The 15,274-nt window shown below is 40.8% G+C and overlaps 1 protein-coding gene across 1 annotated transcript in view; it reads right to left on the bottom strand.

Annotated features, from left to right (window-relative positions):
* Positions 1-903: 903 nt before the first annotated feature.
* Positions 904-15,274, bottom strand: part of chrdl2 (chordin-like 2) — a 45,582-nt gene continuing 31,211 nt past the window's right edge. The window contains 5 exon segments of the mRNA XM_052022004.1: positions 904-1,511; positions 2,414-2,512; positions 12,721-12,903; positions 14,190-14,384; positions 14,919-15,093. Of these exon segments, the coding sequence (XP_051877964.1) occupies positions 1,381-1,511; positions 2,414-2,512; positions 12,721-12,903; positions 14,190-14,384; positions 14,919-15,093 (783 nt within the window). The 3' untranslated portion in view covers positions 904-1,380.

The raw sequence follows: 15,274 nt of genomic DNA, 5'->3' as shown, positions 1-15,274 counted from the left end.
CCACTATGTTCCATCATTTCTAGATCTATGGAGTGAATCAAGTTGACTGGAAGGCTGGTTTCTGTCAAGCCGATGAACTCTGGAGAAGGCTGGGATGGATTATCCACTCTGAATGAAGACAGTTGGAGATTTTTTTTTGTAACAAGCCAGACATTATTGAGGGCAGAGATACACATGGAGCCTCTTCATCCTATTCACAACTGGATGTGGCAGAGCACCAGAGCTTTGATCTGATCTTCTTGCTACGGTTTGTAAAATGTCATGCCTTTTGACACCCAAAGTTGTGCAGCTAGCTCCTCGGAATTATCACAATCCCAAATATTGGAAAGGAACTCTGATTTATGATAGAAGAACAAAATTATTATAAGACAAATGTTCCTTGAAATAGCATCCTAAGTTATTTCTCTCCAGTTTTTATATAAAGGGAAAAAAATAGGCCAGCACAGTGGCACAGCTAATAGAGCTGCTGCCTCACAATACTAGAGACCCAGGTTCAGTCCTGACCTGGAGTGCTGTCTGTGTAGAGCTTAAATGTTCTTTCTGTGACCATATGGATTTCCTCCGTGCTATGGTTTCCTCCCACCTCCCAAAGATGTGTGGGTTGGTAGTTTAATTGTCCACTGTAAATTGCCCCGAGTGTATAGCTGAGTGGCTGAATCTGAGGGAAGTTGATGAGAATGTGGGGAGAATAAAAATTGGGATTAGTATGAGTGTAAATGGGTGGTTGATGGTTGGTATGGACTGGTTGAACTGAAGGGCATGTTTCCGTGCTGTACTTCTATAAGATCATGACTCTAGAAATGCCTGAAAATGTCAGGATATTTATGATTCTGGATAACAAAATTTATGATTTTGGATAACAAAAGAATTAAACATTATAAGACTGGTTATATTTTATTAGTTTCAAAAAAAGAAGCATGAAACAACGTCAGTACATAAATAAAGTACAAATACCTTCAAGGTTAATGTCAATGTATTCTGCAGGCTTATTGGATAAAGAAAGAAACTTTACATAAAACCAAGTTATGCATTACACGTGATGGATATTAATGTACATACATTGGTAGGCTAATTGTACTCTAAGAATTAAGATCACATAAGTAATTTCAATAGTGTTTTATAATACAAATAAATACATGCTCGGCCCACCCTCCTTTCTCTTTCCATCTCCAAAGGCACTTTTCCTTCTCATGAAGAAAGAAAATACAAAGATTTCACTTTCTTGACTTTTTTTTTGTGATACACATTTTGGTTTTCAGGGTGCTCTTGCTTTCAACAGAGCCACACTGCAGTCCAGCTACAGGCCAGGTTTTCAGAAACAGAATTTTATCTTCTCACATTATGTCTCCTCACCTTCTTTCACTCCCATTCCTCCCTACTTCAGCAGTGTGCCTTCTCTGACTTGTTCAGTTGTAAAACTTTCAGCAAATCCTCTAACTCTGTTTTACATCCTTCGTTCATACATTGCTCGCTGATTTGCTCTTCCCCCTCCTTGAAAATTTTCCATCGACCTAAGAAAGTAGAAAATTTCTATTTATGTAAAATAACAATATACCTTGTTTTGCTGCAACATTCCATTAAGCATAAATATGTGACGGTGAGAGAAGTGAATCAAAGGGTTTGAATGGAATCATAAAGCAAAGGAGTAACACTTAAGGTTTTTTTTAAACCCAGTCACTTTCCACAGTTACACAGAGTTTATAGCATAAGAGGAGTCCTTTTGTCCAACTTGTCCTCACCATTGTTTAAAATCCACACCAGTTTATTCTCAGCTATACTCTCTGCATAATCTCCTAATCCTTTGTTCCTCACATGTTTACCTCTGTACTAAAATGTAACTTGCTTCAAAGAGTTCCATACTCTTAAACACTCCCTGGATAAAAGAGTTTCTTCTGCATTCTTTATTGGATTTAGTAAAAGATTAATTGTGCTCATGGTTCCAAGTTTTGACAAAATTGGCAACGTCTTCTCCATGGGTTCGCTATATCTACCTAGTTGGGAATGTGATTAAATATTTCATGTTTGCCAGAATGAGGACAGTTCCAACAAAACTGAATAAGCTCAGTCTCATCCAGGAACAAACACCTCGCTTGATCACCACTCCACGAATCACAAACATTCACCAGACACCATTTAGAGTGGAAATCCAGCCATTTCTTGACAGCTTTGGGGCAGTGGGAGAGAACCACAATGATGATCCCAATATTTTTGATGACCCTCCCTATCGGGCATTAAGGCTAAAAAGAGCACCCATTTGGTGCACCAATTTCTAGGCTTGATTGTGACAAATATCTGCAATGGCATCCCTCAGCTTTCATTATTTTCATAAAACTCTGCCAAGTCAAACAATACATTACCACTTGGTTTATTCCATTGCTGTTGTGTTTTGAAGGCTTTGAGCTGTTTTACTTACTCTGAGTGGTCTGTGTGAAAAATTTGAAAGATCCAAGGTTAACCTGTTTCTCAAAGTCTCTCCTCGATATTTTCTCCATATTTATCTGGTGTACAATGCCTGTGGTGGAAAATAATGAACGCTATATTTTCAGATAGTGCACAAACTCATACTGTAAAATAAAGTCACTTTTTAATAGCAGTTCCTTCAGCAGTGGGGCTGAATTCACCAAGTATCAATAATATAAAGGAAGAACTCTTAGAAATTATGAATCATATATTATATAATATACAATTCAAAATTTTTAAGAGTTCTTCCTTTGATCCAAAAAATTAGGCAATATATCTTATATTGTGAAAATATCTCTACACTTCTCTGATAGCAGGCACCTTGGGTCAAAAATATCATCCCATCAAGATACACAGGAGTGATGTGACGTATGGCCAGATAGGTTCAATTATTACTGTATTTTCACAGAAACAAGTACCTACAAAAAACACACACATCAATTTTTGTTCAATGGTTTAACATTGTCACTTCTCCGTATTTTTATACTTTAAATAATGGAAGGGCTCATCAATTCAGAGGTACTCAATTAAATTGGTAATTGTTTTCTTCTTTATATCTAGTTTTATAGTTTTATCTAGTTTTTATCCGGTTTCATATTTATTTATCAGTCACACACAGTGAAATGCATCTTTTTGCGTTAACAACCAGCACAGTCTGAGAATGTGCTGGGGGCAGCCCGCAAGTGTCGCCACGCTTCCGGCGCCAACATAACATGCCCACAACTTCCTAATCCGTACTTCTTTTGGAATGTGGGAGGAAACCCACAGTCATAGGGAGAACGTACAAACTCCTTACAGACAGTGGCAGAATTGAACCTGGGTCACTGGCACTGTGAGAGCGTTGCGCTAACCACTATACTACTGTGCTGCTCGCTCTCATCACGAGGATCAGCAGGTAAGAAAACTTGTGCTCCACTTCTGTCACTGCTGCTCTGCAACCAATTGCTTAAAACAGCAGTGAAATCCCAGCCAGCTTACCTTTCTTTCGACTTTACCTTTCCTTCATAGCAGGGTAATGCTGCACTTTTGGCTGCTACCTTTTTGAAATCCCTGTACAATCAAAGTAGATGCTTTGGAAGCAATGGGCACAACTACCCCATTGTGCAATTCTGTAGTGAACTGTGCCAGCTGGTGCTTTTGGTCACATGCATTGCCCATCTATTAATAAAAGAGGTACATTGTACAGCTCCAGCTAGCTTCCAGCACTTTTGCATACCGTATTAACGGCTTATGCCCATAATCCCCTGTTCCATTTTAAACTATTTGGGAACCACTCAGAAACTGGACAGAATCAAATAATCTTAATGTAATCCTATCCCAGTGAGGTATAAATTTATTTTAAGGATGCGTGGCACTGTTTGCTTCTGTGCAGCTACTAACATTATTCATCTGGCAACACATCCAGAGGGTGGTACCATGGGGAATGATATCTTTACTGCATGTCACCGTCTTTCACTACCAGGGTTTTACAAGACTGTAAAACAAATTTATGTGTGCTGGAGCATTTGGTTTCAAACCCATTTTGTTTGCAGAGATGCTGTTCTGGAGGTCATTAAAAATAATTTCAGTGCATATTTGTGGTGCTAGGGGCATTGCATTGCCATCTCTGACTGTCCCAGTCAGCTGTTTCACACGGACTGGGAGCAAGTACAAGAGCACAGTGTCTTTATATTTGGAATGGAAGAGTTCCATACACTTCCTTTACTTTGAACATTAAGTTGATAAAGGCATTTAATCATACAGGAGTCAAATTGTCATGTTAAAGCAGCACTGCAAGTTTCAAGCCAATATGAATGATTTGAGAGTATGTTGCTGTGAAAGGTGACAAATGATGTGAAAATACAGTCACAATCTTACACACTAAACAAAATCTCCTCACATATCTCTTCACGTTGGCTCGAATTTGACGGACTACAACACAGTGAAGCTTTAAAAGCGCCTGGGGAAGTCATTAGACATGAAAATGAGCCAGGATCATTTTCCATATTTATAGATGGAATGTGGCCAGTGCTGGCAACACCGCCATTTATTGCCCATTCCTAATTCCCTTTGAAATGAATGGCTTGCTAGGTCATGGGAGTTAACTCTCAATTATCTTGGTATGGATTTGGAGTTACATCAAGGCCAGAATAGGTAATGATGGAATATTTCCTCAGCTAGACATGAATAGGTGGGCTGGAACACAACACCTCCTCTTTTACCTCTCCCTCCCTGACTGCAACACTTTCCCAGGATCCAATTATCCCTCCAGGTGAAGCAGCAATTCACTTATCCTACCTTGTGTGTTACATTTTATGCCTGTGATGTGGTCTCTTCTACACTGGGCAAACCGAATGTAGATTGAATGACACTTTATCAAATACTTCTGCTCAATGTACAAAGGTAATCTGGAGCTTCCTGTCGCCTTTCACTGTAATTCTCCACCTTGCTCCTACGCTTGACCTCTCTATCTTTGACCTCACACATTGTTCCAATGAAGCCCAGTGTAATCCCGAGGATCAGCACCAGATCTCTGACTGGGCACGTTACACTCTTCAGGACTCTACATTGAATTCAACAACTTCAGAGAACTAGTCATTCCAGTTTACTTCAGAGCCGATAATTTCTGATGAAAGGTCATCAACATGTAACATGCACTATGCTTTTCTCTCTCCACAGATGTTGTCTGATTTGATGGTAATTTCTAGCATTCATTTTTATTTCAGATTTACAACATATGCAGTATTTTCTACCTCATAGTTCTTACATTGTTTCTTTTCTCTCTCCTCTGCCCTCATTCATCACTTCCTAATCATGTCCAACTAACAAATCTTCAACATCTTCACTCAGTTGGCACCAACACCATTTGCATCACAGTGTCTCTTGGTCTACACATGATCCCTTGTTCTCTCCGCACCCCCCACTTCACAGCAACAAGCTCGTTTTCTAACTTTGCCTAGCTCTGATCAAATGTCATTCACTGAAAAGTTAACTGTTTCCCACTCTGCAGATGCTACCTGACCAGTATTTCCTGTTTTCGTTTCAATCCAGTAGCTTCACAATCACCATTTTTACCAGTTTATTTCAGATTTACTTGATTTAATTTAAATTCCTCAGCTGCCCTGATGGGATTTGAACTCATGTATCTGGAGGACTGGGATGACAGATGGTGACAAAGAAATACAGCAGCTGGTGCTGCTGTCTCATAGCTCAGCTCCAGTGGCCTGGCACTATATGTGTGGAGCTTACAAATTCTCCCTGTGACCATGTGGGTTTCTCCTGGGTGCTCTGGTTCCCTTCTAGATCCTATAGAAGTGCTGGTTGGTAGGTTAATTGGTACTGTAGTAAATTACCCTTGGGTGTGGTGAGTGGTAGGAGAATCGAGGGAAGTTAACGAGCATGTGAGAGAAAAAAGGTAACGGAAATAAGTGGGGAATGGGATCAATGGGATTGCTTTGAGAGCCAGCATTAGACCTCAATGAGACCAAATAGTCTCTTCTTTATTGTTATGAAATATAAAGTGAAAGCCCACATTGATTCATCAGCTGAAAAGGGATAGGAAGTCTATCTGGAATTCCCTCCATCATATCCTTATAAGTTTTCTGTTTCCTGCTAGAAGTCACATGCAAAGTAGAACATATGAAGCCATTTCTGGCTAAATTTCTCATAATGACATTCAAACAGTTGCTGAATTGTATCAGTTGCATTTAAACAACATATATCTCAAGGAATGAATGTTAAAACATAACTTCCACTTTCGCTATGTTGGCAGATAGGGATTTTTTTTTATAATCTCCAATACTTATGTGGCTAGTCAGATGTTATAATTTTCTGAAACTGCTCCTTGTGTTATGACATCTCTTCTCATTTTAGTGAAAGTTTGCTCTTAATTTGTCAAATAATTCATTCCTAACTTACAAAATAACTGCCATATTCCTTTTGCATCCTTGAACATTTAGGTGGGATTCTGATTTAGTCCTTTAATCATAATCCTGTGGATGGTAGCTTTGCACTACTGACACCTCAGCCAAGCACACGTGCAAGTACATTCTAAAATTAAAGATGCTGCTGCTAATTTTAATATTATCTGTAGCCTTGAAATACAGGGTTCCAGAATAACTGTTCTACTGGTTAATTTATTGCTTATTTTGCATCCTTGGAACATTGGACTTCAAAATGCTTTGGTAGCCTTGAAAGTATTTTCCTCAAATAGGAGTCAGCACTGTTTAGTGCTACAAGAATAAGTATTACATAATTACCTAAGTAACTTTCATCTCTCTCTAGATTGTTCTCAAATGCTCTTGTTACAGTTCCACAATATCGTTTGTTATTAATTGATTGTTTCCTCTGTGATCAATCCTCTTTCCCATTTGTTTTTTCTCTTCGTACCAATCATGCAAGTTGAATCACTCTTTTGATTCCAGTCCATGTTGACCAACTTTCTTCAGATCACACATTCAGTGTTCACAATATTCTAAAGATGGCCTGGTTGGTAGGTTAATTTCCCACTATCTTGCTCACCTTACACCAAGAAACAGCATTTCATTCCATTTCTATTTCTTAAAGGCACATTTTCTTTCTTTTCAACTAATATTTGCCGGTTCTTATCTTTGATGATTCCAGTGTTACTCCTTCTTCCTGTATCAATAGTTTTATCCTCACTATTCACATTATGGAGCTGTTGTATCTCTTCCATTACTAATGGTGCCTACAGCAAGCTTATTCTCTTATTCATGTTGTTTCTCATTACCTATTATCTTACCTACCCCCATATTTCGGGAGACTTTCTTAGAATCATAATGTTGTGAAAGTGCAATAATTGAAAACAATATCACCAGATTCCAAGCCCCCATTTTCCATCACAACCTCTCTTGCCCTTACTTATTTCATCTGTAATTCAATACCTGCAATGTCTTAATGTTTCACTTATATTGGGGAAGAAGTTGGATTTGAGTCCTTAACTGGCAGAATATTGGCAATGTACCCATACTGGCCATCCCATAGGAAGCCCAAACATCTTCATGTTCAGGTCTAATTAATAACTTTCCAATAATTTCTAGGCTCCAGACTGCTCCTTGGTCTCATGTGGCTTTTACAGGATAAGCAAGGACAGCAAAGGGGGATAATATCCTGGGAGTTCCAAGAAATTAATGATTGGATGATGAATCATTTTGTTGATGAATAAACCAGACAAGAGGACAGTGAAACAGTAGACCTTAATCTGAGTTGGAACCCCAGCTACAATCTTTCAGGGTGCATTCCTATCATTCTTTCTATGCAATTGAGACCCATAACCTTAAAGAGGTCGTCCTCATGAAAGCTAGGCAATTAGGGATTTTTATAGGCATTCGGAGGGAGGGTTGAGCAGGGGGGGGCAGAAAGTGAAGAAAGACAAAATTCCTCCAGTCTGTTCTCATACCTCACTGAGATCCACTTCCCCTCAACAGGTTTTATCTGTCAGCTTGCTACAAGTCATGGCAAGCGAAGCAAAGGGACATTGAGCAACAACAGAGTGCTGGGTTGGCACCCACAGCTCATTGAAAAAATATTAATGAATAATGAAAATAATCTGGGGCTCATGAGTGTTGTAGTGGACAGGGATATCACTGGATTTGTTCAGCATCTGGCCCTGGTGTTTTGTGCCAATAACAATATCTTTTTCTTTCTGCTATACAGCCAACAAAAACCTGCATCGTGTCAGATTATGTGCAATAGAATTTCATTCTCATCTACTGGCAGGCATGGTAGTGTAGTGTAATGGTTAGCATGACGCTATTACAGCGCCAGCAACCTGGGTTCAATTCTGGCTGCTGTCTGTAAGGAGTTTGTACGTTCTCCCCGTGTCTGCGTGGGTTTCCTCCAGGTGCTCCGGTTTCCTCCCACGTTGCAAAGACGTACAGGCTAGGAGGTTGTGGGCATGCTATGTTGACGCCGGAAGCGTGGCAACACTTGCGGGCTGTCCCCAGTACACTCTACGCAAAGATGCATTTCACTGTGTGTTTCGATGTACAATGACTAATAAAGGTATCATATATCTTATCTTAAAAGCAGTAAGAAGAAGATGCAAAGTAACTTGTATTCTAATAATTACAAGTCGCAAAAAATTGACCTTGTCAAAGACAACATGGAACATAGAACAGTACAGCACAGTACAGGCCCTTTGGCCCATGATGTTGTGCTGACCTATATAAACCTTATCCCCATTCGATCTATCCCCCTTTCTACTTCACCTCCCATAACCCTCGATTTTTCTTTCATCCATCTGCCTATCTAAGAGTCTCTTAAATTGACCCTATTAAATGACCAAAAAACTTACCTCTGACTACTCCCCTGAACTTTCCTCCACACACCTTAAATGGGTGATCTCTAGTATTGGCCATTACCACACTGGGGAAAAGATGCTGGCTGTCCTTTCTGTCAATGTCTCTCATAATCTTATGTACCTTTATCAAGTCTCCTCTCATCCTCCATCGCTCCAAAGAGAAAAGCCCTAACTCACTCAAACCCCCCTCATAAAACATGCTCTCCAATCCAGGTAGCATCCTTGTAAATCTCCTGTACACCCTCTCCAAAGCTTACACATCCTTCCTAGAGTGCGATGACAAGAACTGAACACAATATTCCAAGTGTGGTCTAACCAGAGTCTTATAGAGCTGCAACATCACCTCTTGGCTCTTGAACTCAATGCCCTGGCTAATGAAGGCCAGCACACCATACGCCTTCTTAACAACCCTATCAACTTGTGAGGCAACTTTGAGTGATCTATGTGCTTGGACCCCAATATCTCTCTGTTCCTCCACACTGCTAAGAATCTTACCATTAACCATATACTCTGTCTTCAAGTTCGTTCTTCCAAAGTGTGTCACTTCACACTTCACCGGACAGAACACCAGCTGCCACTTCTCTGCCCAGCTCTGCATCCTGTCTAAATCCCATTGCAACCTACAACAACCTTCTTCACTATCTACTACTTCACCGACCTTTGTGTCATCTGCAAACTTACCAACCCATCCTTCCACTTCCTCATCCAGGCCATTAATAAAAATCACAAAGAGCAGGGGTCCCAGAACAGATCCCTGCAGAACACCACTAGTCAACGACCTCCAGGTCCAATGCTCCCCTTCTACAACCACACTCTGCCTTCTGTGGACAAGCTAATTTCGAATCCACACAGTCAATTTTCCATGGATCCCATATCTCATGACTTTCTGAATGAGCCTACCATGGGGAACCTTGTCAAATGCCTTGCTAAAATCCATATATACCACATCCACCACACTACCTTCATCTTGTCACTTCCTCAAAAAACTCTATTAGGCTCATGAGGCATGACCTGCCCTTCGCAAAGCCATGTTGACTATCTCTAATAAGACTATGCCTCTCCAAGTGCTCATAAATCCTGTCCCTAAGAATCCTCTCAAATAGTTTGTCCATCACTGACGTAAGATTCACTGGTCTATAATTCCCGGGATTATCCCTTTTACCTTTCTTGAACAATGGAACAACGTTTGCCATTCTCTAATCCTCCGGTACCACTCCTGTGGCCAGAGAGGACTCAAGGATCATTGTTAATGCTCCGGCAATCTCTTCCCTCTCTTCCCATAGTAACCTGGGGTATATCCTGTCTGACCCCAGGGACTTATCTATCTATCTTAATTCTTTTTAGTAGCTCCAACACTGCTTCTTTCTTAACCTCAACATGCTCCAATACATTTGCCTGTTCTACAATAACCTCACCTTCATCTAAGTCCCTCTCCCTGGTGAACACTGAAGCAAAATATTCATTTAGGACTTCCCCTACCTCCTTCACTTCCAGACACATTTTCCCCCCTTATCCCTGAGTGGTCCTACCGTCACCCTAGTCATCCTCTTGTTCCTCACATATGTGTAGAACACCTTAGGGTTTTCCTTAACCCTACCTGCCAAAGCCTACTCATATCCCCTTCCAGCTCTCCTAAATCCCTTCTTAAGCTCCTTCCTGGCTACCTTCTAACTCTCAAGAGCCCTGTCTGATCTTTGCTTCCTAAACCTTAAATATACTTGCTTCTTCCTCTTTACTAAACCTTCCACCTCTCTTTGGTTCCTTCACCCTACCATCCTTTCCTTGTCTCAGTGGGACAACCCTATTTAGAACCCCATGCAAGTGGTCACTAAACAACCTCCACATTTCTGCAGTGCTTTTACCAGAAAACATCTGTTCCAGTTTATGCTCCCAAATTCTAGCCTAATACCATTGTAATTTGCCCTCCCCCAATTAAATATCTTCCCATAATGTCTGCTCCTATCCTTGTCCATGGCTATGCTAAAGGTCAATGGGTTGTGGTCACTATCCCCAAAATGCTCACCCACCGAGAGGTCTGTCACCTGACCAGGTTCATTGCCTAATTCTAGATCCAGCATGGCCTCTCCTCCAGTCAGCCTGTGTCAGGAATCCTTCCTGTACACACATGACAAATTCTGCCCCATCTAAACCTTTTGCACTAAGGAGGTGCCAATTAATATTAGGGAAGTTGAAGTCACCCATGACAACAACCCTGTTATTTTTGCACCTTTCCAAAATCTGCCTACTTATCTGCTTCTCAGTATCCCGATGGTTATTTGGGGGCCTATAGAATACTCCCAATAGAGTGATTGCTCCCTTCCTGTTTTTGACTTCCACCCCCACTGACTCAATAGACAATCCCTCTGTGATGTCCTCCCTTGCTACAGCTGTGATACTATCCCTGATTAGCAATGCCACCCCCTCATCTCTTCTACCTCCTTCCCTATCCTTTTTGAAATATCTAAACCCTGAAACCTCAAGCAGCCACTCCTGCCCTTGCAACAGCCAAGTCTCTGTAATGGCCACAACAATGTAATTCCATGTACTGATCCATGCTCTAAGTTCATCACCCTTATTCTTAACACTTCTCACATTAAGGTAAATACATTTCAACCCATCTAACTGACTACATTTATGCCCTATCCCCTGCCTATGCTTCCTCATATTCTCTGTGCACATTGCCTCTACTTCTACACCGACTCACCCATCGTCTAAACTAACACTCCGGTTCCCATATCCCTGCCAAACTAGTTTAAACCATCCCCAACAGCTCGAGCAAACCTGCCCACAAGGATATTGGTCCCTCTCCAATTTACATGCAACCCATCCCTTTTGTATAGGTCATACCTACCCCAGAAGAGACCCCAGTGATCCACAAATCTGAACCCCTGTCCCCTTCACCAACTCTTCAGCCACTCATTAGTCTGCCATATCTTCCTATTCTTTCCCTCCTGGCGCGTGGCACAGGCAGCGATCCAGAGATTACTGCCCTTGAGGTACTGCTTTTCAGCTTCCTTCCTAATTCCCAATACTCACTCTTCAGGACCTCATCCCTTATCTTACCTATGTCATTGGTGCCAATGTGCACCACGACTTCTGGCTCCTCCCCCTCCCCCTTAAGAATGCTGTATACTCAATCTGAAATGTCTCTGACCCTGCACCTGGGTGGCTCTTCACTGGTGATTCATCCCCCCCAACAGCATCCAACACGATACACTTATTATCAAGAGAAACGGTCACCAGGGTATCCTGTCCCGACTGCCTATTCCTTTTCCCTTCCCTAATGGTCACCCAACTACCTACGTCCCACACCCTAGATGTAACTGCCTCCTGATAACTCCTGTCTATCATCTCCTCAACTTCCCGACAACTTTCAATCTAAATCACTCATGGACACAAGAAACTAAATCTGAATTTGTAAGACTGAATATTGCTCACCTCCCCAACTCAGTTGAAGTCAATGGAACTGAACATGCGAAAGTCAGTACAACCAGCACTGAATACCTGCACACAGGTTTAACACTGCCCACAGCTGAAACTTCTGCAAAGCTGGAAATAAAATGCTTAAACCTAGCTGTGTATAAGAAATCATTGCTCTGAATTTTAAAATTATTCAGTGAAGGCCAAAAGTCAGAAGACTGTCTTTGTTGTTTGTACTTCAAGCTGCACTTGAGGAAAGTTTTGTACTGGGACATGACATATTTGCATGATAACACACCATCAATAATTTACTTTCTTTATGAATGAACAAGATACTAGCCACACAAAAGAAATCCTCTGTCAATCTGACATTAATCCTGAAACATGTCAAGTCAGTCAACATCTGAAAGAAAATGACAGATTTGCATTTTCTCCATTTCACTTCACAGAAAGATGGAGAAGGATGTACTGATAAAATAAATTGATTGATAGGCAATATATTGTCTTTTATAATAATTATTAACATGAATAAAACTCACCCTTTGCTGGAGTCCAGACATGGACCTCTACTTCTGGAAGACTGTCAGCCATTATAGCAATTTTCTTGCTGTACTTCTGAGGATCAGTTTCTTGTGTCAAGAGTGACTCATAAACAAGAACAGTCTCTTCATTGCACCCCACTTCCTTACTGTCCTCGTGAGAAAACCCTGATACCTCTGGGACTGCAGAAAGAAAACTGAGAGGTAAACTCTTAACACAAACTGTTTCTTTATTTAGTAGCCACTCATTCTGGGCTCTTTTGAATTGATCTATAAATCCTTGGTGTCACTTAAATGACATTACCACCTTTTCTAGATGATATTATCCAGGTTCTTGGCTGCTCATATGGCACATTTTCCAACAGACTAGAAATATCCTCATAAAGGTGCTTCAATTAGTCTCTGTGTCCCTGGGTTAAGAAGTGGGAAAACAATTTAAGATTCCCACTTTAAATGAGCATCCAGTGAATTCTTTAAAGAGTATTCATGTAAAGATGCTAAAGTAAGAACAGGGTCTCAGTTTTGGTATCAACGTTAGAAATTGCTTACTCTTTCCCTGGCTACATTCTTATGAGAACAGCAGCTGCTGAAGAGAAATTGCAGTTATTGAACCATATCCCAGAATCAACCAACCTGCAGAGTAAGGAAAAATAAAACAGCAGCAAAAATATTAAATAAAATTGAATTGCCAACTTCAGTGAAATGAGCCATTGTCACCTGGAGTTAACATACTGCAAAAAGATATTCACAAATTTAAAGCAGCTTTTTTGGACTTATACACTCTTCCCATTTGGCCAAACTGAGCAGCACCTGGACTCTGGCAGCACAGCCTAATCATGTTGGCTTTCCCCAGCATTGAACTGGGGAGCCTGGCTCTCCATTCCCTCACCAGCCAGGCCAGGTATGTTAGAAGCAACCTGGATTTCAGCCCCTTGACTTAAACAGGAAAGGGTTAGCAAGATAATATCCATTTGTGTTTGCACGTTATTCTAATGTCTGTAATGTTTATTATCGCTTTATTCTAATGTTTTTAATGATTTCTCAGTGTTTTGATTATTTTATTTTTAAAATACATATTACTTAATTGTTGAGAACAATCCTAATACTCTCTGAATGTCACAGACAAACTGTAACAAAGCCTTCATGGCCTTGACAGGAGCTGATGCTCTGTTCCCAGGGGTATCTCCTGTCAAAAGCTGTCAGGGTATTTTAGGGTCAAGTGTAGAACACCATCTGAGTCCTACTCACCACTGCAGCCTCAATGGACTCCTTCCTGGAGCAGAGGGTCAGCTTGATTGGCCCTGCACATGGGTAAGTATGGGTAGCGGGAACCACATGTGGCAGGTCTGCCCACAGAGCTGAATTCAGCATTACACAGCCCATTGTATACCAGTACAAGAGTCACAATTCTGGGCTCTAAAATTAATGTTCAATTAGAACTCAATTCCATGAAATTGAATGGATTTTACCTGGACAAACTTTGCAACATTTCCCACTGATTTTCTGTGGATATTTACACGGATATGGATCTGGACAATGGATCTTCTTACACTCCTGTTTGGTTATGTTACACGTACACAGCACACACTCCACCGGTCCGAAGGGGCGCAAAATTGGATGCCATGACTCTCCGTGTGAGTAGGTCTTTCCATTTGAGACACACACTGAAGGCACAAGAACAGCTCAGTCTTTGGTAACTGAAGATGATACTATACTTTTATATTCTACGTGATAATATTGTAAATAAATATTGGCTTGGACTATGAAAAGTCATTGACTTGAAACAGTAACTCTGATTTCTTTTTCCACAGATGCTGCCTAACCTGCTGAGCATTTCCAGCATTTTCTTTTTTATTTCAAATTGCCAGCGTTTTGCTCTAGAAATATTGTTGGTTAGAGTTCTTGGAACCCTTGAGACTTGATGATTATCATTCAAGTTCAAGTAGAAACCAGTCAAGTCTTTTTCCCTCAGTAATAAAGCACTGTTATCACTCAAAGTTTCGTTCTCTCCTGGGACATCACATTAACAACTATTAGGGAGGGAGTACACTAAAATCCTTTAGTAAATATGATCAGCACGGAGGAGCTGGCCAATCATTTCTCACTCCTCTTGCATGCTGCCTTTAATAAGGCTTATTCCCAACACAAAAATAATTGACTGAAAGTAAGATTGTTAACCAATTAAAAAAAGGCATTACCTCTGCTGTGCCTATACTTGTTGTTGATTACTATTTGCACAATGGTACCGGATCCCTGCTGAGGGTCAGTTAACAATCCACGGTGTGTCCTTGAACTGGGTATCCTGGGCAAATTGGTAACAGAACTCCCGAAGTTTCCCCGAGATTCATACTGAGTCCGTGGATATGAATGTCTCTGTTTTAGCAAAGTCAAAGTGCCATTAGTTCAAAGATGTGAAACAAATTATTTGCCCTGAAGTTATGCACCATTCCTTCCCAGTACACCACTGGTCCCTCAGAATTGTATATTTTTCTTCATGGATTTATAATGGGTTTGTGGTATCTGGCATTTGCTGCTCGTGCATGCGTAAGCTTTA

This window comes from Pristis pectinata, chromosome 8, assembly GCF_009764475.1.
Source record: "Pristis pectinata isolate sPriPec2 chromosome 8, sPriPec2.1.pri, whole genome shotgun sequence".
NCBI classification, from domain to species: domain Eukaryota; kingdom Metazoa; phylum Chordata; class Chondrichthyes; order Rhinopristiformes; family Pristidae; genus Pristis; species Pristis pectinata.
The sequence above is the reverse complement of the archived record's forward strand: the minus strand, read 5'-3'. Positions and strand labels throughout refer to the sequence as shown.